Source organism: Glycine max, chromosome 18, assembly GCF_000004515.6.
Source record: "Glycine max cultivar Williams 82 chromosome 18, Glycine_max_v4.0, whole genome shotgun sequence".
NCBI classification, from domain to species: domain Eukaryota; kingdom Viridiplantae; phylum Streptophyta; class Magnoliopsida; order Fabales; family Fabaceae; genus Glycine; species Glycine max.
The window spans coordinates 51,942,791-51,951,603 of NC_038254.2; the positions used below are offsets into that span (position 1 = coordinate 51,942,791).

At 31.8% G+C, this 8,813-nt stretch overlaps 1 protein-coding gene across 1 annotated transcript; it reads right to left on the reverse strand.

The window, feature by feature from the left end:
• Nucleotides 1-2,583: 2,583 nt before the first annotated feature.
• Nucleotides 2,584-8,308, reverse strand: LOC100789663 (50S ribosomal protein L22, chloroplastic). The gene is made up of 7 exons (XM_003552314.4): nt 8,171-8,308; nt 7,896-8,029; nt 7,697-7,776; nt 4,784-4,951; nt 3,859-3,969; nt 3,295-3,361; nt 2,584-3,134 (listed from the first exon to the last, which is right to left on the reverse strand). Exons 2-7 carry the CDS (start codon nt 8,020-8,022, stop codon nt 2,854-2,856), a joined length of 834 nt encoding a protein of 277 aa, XP_003552362.1. The 5' UTR covers nt 8,023-8,029; nt 8,171-8,308; the 3' UTR covers nt 2,584-2,853.
• Between the last annotated feature and the right edge of the window lie 505 nt (nt 8,309-8,813).

The following is an 8,813-nucleotide window of genomic DNA, read 5'->3' on the forward strand; positions in this document are numbered from 1 at the left end:
TTCAAGAAGATAACTAGATAAGGATGGACATATTTTTTTTTTCATTTTCTATATATTAGAGAAAAGTGATAATATACAGATCATTTTTCATTTTAAACATCCAAGCACTATCTTAAACACATTTTTCATATCTTCTTACGTGACAGGTCAAGGTGGTGCAAGCTCATTTGCGTGAGATTTCATCCTTTGTTAACTACTTTAAGAACCTATATATATCACAATATATATATATATATATATATATATATATATATATATATAAATACTTAAGTCAAAATTATTCTAAATAATGAGACTTTATCTTTTGTGATATACTTTAAAACCACAACATGTTGTTTACTGCTTCAAGTAACTTACTAGTAAATTTATGTGCCTCATATACCATGCAGGTGAAAAGAAATAGAAATGTGCATTTTTATGGGTAATGCCGTAATGGAATTGAAAAGGGTCTGAACTCTAAACGCCATAAAATGCAAAGAGATCATAGGCTGACAAAAGAAATGCGGTTCAAGTTCGTCGCCTTGCATGAGAACAACATAACGGCCTCGTACGGTCAAAAATTGCATTGCTGTAACTTATAGTATCACAACACCTCATGTCATCTCACTTAACTCATAAAAAAAAAATTAAATAAAACTTTTAATATAAAAATTAGATGGTGTCTAGCGCTAGAAACAAAAAATTTATTTCCTATTGTATGAAAGTCACACAAACAGAAAAACATATTAACTCACCATCACAAATTTGAAATAAAACTTTTAATATATAAAAGATTAGATGGTACCTAATTATGAAACAAAAATTCATTTTGTACTCTATGAAAGTTATACACACAGTCAAATATATTAATTTTAAATTAAATAGATGAGATTGTTTTTTTTATTCATTCATCTTTATCGTTTTATCTTCACCTATTATCTATTTTCTGTCTATAAAACATTCCTTGTTTAACCAACATATTCTCGTTGCTCCTGAACACCAATTCTCTCGCCAACACAATCATATCCCATGACACAAAACAAAGATCTCAACAAAAAATCACAAATTTAAATCCAACCACAAAAATCAAAGACATTTAGAAATTCATACATCTAAATCTCTCTACCATCGATGAATACCACGATGACAGTTCTCCGTTTTGATTCTATATCCGAGATTTGCTTCTCTATTTTAGATCCAAAATTGTTGGTGCTTGAGTATTGAGAAAATGTGCATGGTTAATGGACACAAGCTCGCAATTTTTTTATTTCGGTTTCAAGATACCCATATACAATTTTTTTATCTAGGTTTCAACATACTCACTTGCGTTTTTTATCTGGGTTGCATCATACCAATATGCATTTGTTAGTGGGTTGATGTTTGTGGTCGCACAGGAGGGAAGAACATAATTTGGGAGAGGAAAAATAAAAAAAGAAGTAAAATAGTAGATGGCAGAAATCGTTTGGTTGCAACGCACTTGTTGAAAGAAGTGAGTGTTCACAGATGACTTGGTCGGAGTGAAAGATGAATAGTGAAAGAGATCATTCTTGGTGATGGCATAAATCGCATATTTAGGTTTAGGGTAAAGGATAGACTAGAAAATGAAATAAAAAAAAAACTAAAAAAAAGAAGAAAAAATTGACTCTTGCATGATGTAAAACAAGTTTTAGTTTCACGCACTAGACACCGTCCAAAACTAAGAATAAAAAAAATATATTTATAAAAAATTAAAAAAAAATCAAATATTTATCAACAACCTAAATATTATTTAAACTTTTCACAAATGTATTGCTTTCGTTTCAATTAGACATTTTCTTATAACAATTATCTCTCCTAAAATCAAATATGTTTCGCAGATTTTGTAGCTACAAAAATTATATTGTTTGTGCGAAAAAAATTTATGAATGTGATTTTCATTATGTTTATTATGGTTTTTTATAACATTAATTGATTTTTATATAGGTGAATTTGATAACATAGGTCTCACATCTTGAATAAATTAAATATCTAAAATCAAGTTCTAAAATAAAATAATAAAAAGAACAATAACTATTTCGAAAGAGTACCATTGACTCAGATTTAAAAGATAAAAAACCAAAACAAATATAAAAAAAAGGAGCAAGGCAAATTTTAATGAAAAAACAAGGAACTAAAAAAATATAACAATTCATATAATACTTTTTTGTCTATTTATCAGTCACATCATTTATTAAATCTCGTAAATTATTTATCGTTTCTCCCTTAATTGTATAATTTATAGTATTGCATTAGTTGCATACAATAACATTTCTCCATCCCAGAGTCATGCATGATGTTGTCCAGAGTTGTTCACTTTCAAATCCAACCAACAAAGTATAGAGCTGAGTTCGTACACAGTGATTGATCCTACAATTAATGCACAACAATCTGAAACCTGTGCCATTCTATTTGTGTATCGTAGTTTTGCAATGAAATCAAAGTTACAGTTGATACCGAACTCATTTGTTGTTTTTAACCAAAAAAAACACACTCATTTGCAGTTTGATATGTTGCTAATAAGTTCAACGCTCCAGATACTATAAATAATTAAAGCACAACTAATAAAATGATGCAAGTGTAAACTTATTTTTAAAATAAAAAATCATAGGTTTATACTTCCCCACAAAACAAGAGGAGATTCATGCTGCTGATTGAACAGGACATATCCTTTATAGCACCTAGTAGGAAGAAAAATAATAAGCTAATAAGCATGATCCAGTACAAAATTCTATCATTTGCAACAAGGGACAGACATATTTCTCAACTGTTTCCATATTATGTGATGGCCAAGAAGAATCTTCTATTACACGAAAAATGCCATAAGCATGGAAACTTGGAAACAAGCAAAAGCTCAGCTCATGCAGGTGTAGCACTCAAGTTTTGACCACTAGATTTGTTTTTGCGGCCCCAAATAGGATTGGACTCAATGAGCTGATGAGGCACAAGTCGTTTCTGACGCTTGGTGAGTCTCTTGAAGTTGTGGACCCTCAGCCTAGCAATCTCTGCCTCTTCTTCAGCAGTTATCTCTCTTACTACAACTGTTAGCCTGCATTCTGGTCTTACTCTAAGCGATGATTTTCCTTTGGCATGGGGCCAAAGTCTCTTTTTATAAAACCCCTTTCCTACAAATGCTTCCGCTGTAAGAAACAAGAATGCAGCATCATCAGAGATAGAACAACCAAGCCTTTTTCCCACTAAATGTAATTGTCTACATGGATTAAACAATGCCGTAATATACAATTGTAAATCATGTGACAACAATTTCACTTCTAATAATTATGACCTTCAAAATATTACCAACAATGAGACGTTCTGGATCTAACCCATGATTGTGAGAGGCATTTGCTCGGGCTGAATGAATAACCTGCAACGTGTAGGATTTTAAAACAACCACGTACAACTTTGCTTTACCCTATAGAAGGTGTAATAAAATAGCCTTCCTCCTCCACTGAAACCAAACATATCTCAAATCTAAATTATCATAAATGGTTATGTTAAATACCTGTGTAAAGCATGGAAGAGCAGGAATCCCATCGAATTTGATATTGGTGTTATAAGTGGAAAAAAATCATGAAATTAGAAAATTAAATCTAACAAGGAAATGAATTTGCAATTCCTTCTCACTCACTGTCATGACATTGTCCCATGTAAAAATTTATATAACCTCATTGAAACCTGGCCCTTGAGATCAATGACAAAGTAAAAGGGCTAGGGCAGGGGGCAAAGAATGAGTTGAATTTTTTTTTTTAATCAAAACCTGATGCTTTCACAGAGAAACTTTGAAAGCAATTAAAATTATAGATTTTGCAAGCTTGTCCAATGAGGTGACAATGAAAAATACCTAGTGTTACTACCTACTACCTGATATACAGTTTTTGCTGCTCGTTTTATTGTCAATTCCAACTGCATCAATGCATCTTTAACAAGCATACCACGAACCAGAGCAGCAACCAAGTTGACCTTCTTTGGACTCTGAAATACCATAGAGAACAAGATATGTAAAAAGTGCAACTAGTCAGATATTAATCAAACCCTTCTTAAACCATAAATTAAGACAGGTTCCACAGCAAACCAAGGAAGGTATTTCAATGGCTAAAAAGTTAGATGCCAACTTTTCTGCAAAAGTTGTTACATGCTGGTTAAAACACACAGAAGTTTCTTAGCAAGTAGCTAGGCAGTGGTACCACATAAATGTAACATAACATTGTAATTTTTCAATATTTATATTATCGCTAAGCTGAATATACTTGTGATGATACTTATGTCCACTTTATATTATTGCTAAGCATGCATACTAGAAATGTGATTAGCAAGTTAAAATGAAATAAAATAAATGCTCTATCAAGATAACACCAAAAGTTAACATCTATTGGTCCAAGTGACAATATTAGTTTCATTTAAATAAGGTATTAGGTTTGAGCTTTGTGAATAGAAAAAATAGGCAAAGGGAAAGTTTTATCCCCTTAAATGGGTCCACCTAACCTGACTTGGATTAGTTAGAGCTCCATGTGATTTCACATATCAAGAGTCACAATCAGGAAATAAAAAAAAATAAAAAATTAAAATTTAGTGCAATGTTATAGGAAACTTTGGTTGTCATGTTTGATATACAAAAATGTTATAGGTTTTCTTTGATGCACTTTTCAGCACTTAAAATTAGAATCTTTTCAAACAAAATACATTCAATGTATAACTTTTCAGGTTTATCAAACATGCCCTTAATGTAAGAAAACCAACTCGAAAACCAAAAGCAATCAATCACAAACAGTGATAAGGCATCTCAAACCTGTTTTATTGCCTTTAATATCGCTTGAACTTTTTCTGGCTTAGTAACAACTTTCTGCTTCTGGTCTTCACCTTTTGAACTACTCAATAATGAAACTGGGGCTAAAGGTGACAAAACAGGTGTTTCCTCTGATGAATTTGCCAGCAACTGAGCAGAACTTGATATTCCCTGAAATGGAAAACACCAAAGGATGAAGTTAAAAAAAGAGTATGGTCAGAGTACGTAAGTACGTACGTACGTACATACATACATATGATTAGAATATTTATAACACTAGCTTAGTATGCCCCAAGGTTGTAAAATGATTTGGAAGATAACTATAAACAAACTTGTTTATTTAATCTCAAAACATAATTAAGTATGATCACAAAGTCCAAGAAAGAGCCTATTCAGCTATTCTGCAAAATATTAGCAAACAAACAATGTAAAATCAAATGTATAACAAAATCAGAATTGATCAAGCAAGAATCACTACTATTGATCCCATTCAATCCAGCAGTCCAAGCAAAAGCCTTCTCCTTAGAAGGAACTTTAAATTTTCAAATATATTTATCAATGGTGAACTTTTTTCAATTAGGAAAATGAATTAAGACACGAAAGGATGACTTATTAGAGAAACCACAAGAAAGGTCCAGAATCCAAATTCTCCTAACTGTAACAGATGAAAGATTGACACATTCTAGGGTAGATTATAAGCCTTGTGCTTTGATATGATTAAGATACCAAAAGTGAGATTTCCAGGAAATATGGTTACCCTGGAGAAAACAAAAAAGGAAGACTGGTTATGCATACTAAAATTTCCCCCTTCTGTTTCTTTGTTTTATGTTTACTAGGCACCCAAAACAATGGAGAAAATAATAAGGGCAAAGTTGACAAAGTTTGCAACTATAGTTGGAGTGGTCAACCAAAGGCACCATCTTAGATAAACAAGTTGGTGTTCCCTGAGATAATCATGACTACTTTGAGGGCCATAGCCATGCAAGAAGATGAACTTTTCAAGGTTTCGTCAATGCTGGAAGAGGTTTGGTTTCTATGCAACATTTTGTTTTTCATATTTCCTTTGGAATGTAAAACTATTAGCTCCTACCGTTTTCACTGAAACTGTGTTTTGTTTTTCAGTGGTACAACTTCCCTATCAAGATTTACCACATTTGCTATGCCTTCCATTAGTTGACTACTACTGTACACTAGTACAGGTGAAGTGACTTGGCCACTTGACATGTGATTCCGTGCTTCCATTGTGGGGACAACCTCTTATCTTTTAAAGACAATATAGTTAAAATTGCTTACAACTTAGAAGACAGCAATATTCAGACAGAAAATAATCAAGGAAAACAACTGGCTGTATAAATCACTGCTGCATATGTGTCAATATAACAGTGCTATTGATGACAATGGTCAACTACTAAACCAATCCATTGTAATGCAATTAATTTTCAAGATCAAATGCAGTTACATGTTTTATTAGTTGTTTTATAATTATCAACAAAACATCATTAATACATTAATAACTTCCATTTATTTGCTTTTATTTATTTTATAATTATATAACCATGATAATAGTGAATTAAAGGTCAATTACAAGTCCTTCCTTTAATTGTTGGCTGATTTTAAGCTCGGATAATATGAGGTCACTTTATTACATTTACCTAGAAGGTAAGTAATAAGCATTTTATTAATTTGAATTGTTTATGTTCATGTTTTCTATAAAGTTTGTTGGACCTGAAAGGGAGAGACAGCTATCAGATACAGATGTCCAATCAGCAGTGTGGGAGGTCTGTGGTGATTCTGGAGCTTTACAATTGCTTTTTCATCTTCTTCATGTAAAGTGAGTGTTAGGAATTACATAACCACAACTGCTGATAGGGATTATGTTAATTTATAAACTGACACCATTTTTTGCCTTACTCCTAATCTGCATGCATGTGATTGCAACTTGATTTCTGCAAATAATGTTTGAATCTCTTTTTCATATTCAATGTATCATTTCATTTATTGAGTGAATAAGGACATACTAAACATCAATATTGATACATATAACTTATGTGCAATGCCTAACCGATTTCACTGCATTCAAGGATGATGGATCTGAAGAGAGTTCCGAAACAGAGGAAAGTGACCTAGATTTGCTCAAGAAATCCCTTATTATTGATAACCAATTAGCCAGGAAGATAGAAAACAATGCATGAGCAATTTAAGGTAGAAACTAGTATACTTGACTAGAGTATTCATATACCTAAAATAATTGGGGATTACTCTGGTACCTATCTTTTTTTGAGAGCACATGTAACTAAATTGAGTTAATGAATTTTTCAAATATCATACTAAAATCTAAAACTACAAAGTATCAACCAACAAATATTCGACAAGTCCCCTTGGATACTGTAACCTTATGTATACCATAACAGCTACAGAAAATATTTAATTAGTAAAAGGGTACATGAAAGCTCTTCTTCATTCAGTTAAAAATATTGATTATGTTCTTGTGAGATTCTTTGGAAGCTATGTTACTGGCTCAATCGATGTTACATTTTTTAGCAGTTCTCATATCAAAACTGCAGAACATAAGCTTTTTCTTTGCTTCAAAGCTTCATCTATAACTTGATTTATGAATTGTGCGGATGTATCTGAATCTTATTACACAAATCGAATCACTACTAGAGTGTATGCATGTATTCTTCTATTGAAATTATAAGTTTAGCATCGTTGGTTACATACAAATCTGGTTTTGTTGAGTATGAAGTGACTGTTTATCTAGGATTTATTTTCTCACTTACCTGTGTCTAAAGCAATCTCAACTCAACCATAGATATTACAATGGGACACAAATCACGGTATATGAGAAATTGATTTTACAAGCTATTCAAATGGGCAATCAACTGATGATCATGCAATCAAAACACAAATTTTTACCTGATGTTGGAAAGTGAGAAAAACGGGTCTTGAAAAACAGGGCAAAGTTGTTGTTGTCCATGTTCTCCTCCCCAACTGACCTACATTACCAAAGCAAGGTTTAATGCTAATGAACCCATAAAACTCACAAATTTCACCAAAACCAATACCACAAAAGTGAAAACAACAAAAGGGCAAGTGAGAAAAAAAAATTCTTAACCTTGTGAAAGAGAAGAGGCTAAGCGAGAAATTACAAGGCTTGGAGCTGAATGAGTGGCCTGGGGTTCCAATACTCGCTTGTGAATGTGGCGAAGAAAGGGAAAAACGTGCCTATGCCACTGCACCATGTTTGGTCTGTAGGAATAGTACAGTTATTAGTTACTCCATTAAGAAAATGAATGGACTAGTCCTTGTGTTTCAGCAGAGAAAAAAAAATGGTGCATGGAAATGCTGAACAATTGAAATTCACAAAAATGGCGATTTAGAAGGGAGTACCTGAAATGAAGTGAAACCACGATCCACTGTGTCTTCTCTTTGTGAAATGCTTTTAGGGGGAAAAAAATGAAGAAAAGAGAAGAAAGGCCAAAATTCTAGGGTTAAACGGTGACGGTCCTAACGGAGTGAAATCAAATGAAAGAAAAATAAGAAGAACCGATAGTCTGAAATAGACGTATTTTAAAAAAATGTAATTTAGTTTAAAGCTTTTACATTTTTTATTATATTGCTTTTAATATAAATTTTTGTTTTATTTTTTAGTTATTCAAAAGTTTTATTCTATAAACATTTTAAAGAAAAAATATCCCTATACCCTCCATTTTTGCGTTCGGAGACTTTAAATTGTAATCTTTCAATATTTCAATAAAATTAAGACAAATTATTTATTTATCTATCGATAAATATTAATTATTAAGAGAGATGAAATTATGGAATTTTCTTTCTTTTCTTATTTCTTATAAAAAAATAAAAATAAATCACATTTTATCTTATAAATCAAACTTAAAATATGTATTAGAAATTTAAACTGTTAAATTTTGTGTTAATACACTAAATTTTATTCCTTCCTTTCCTTTTCGGGTCTAATGGTGATTTGTTCAGCTTATAGTTGGGAAAGTAATCTATTTTTAATAATATAAAAAAT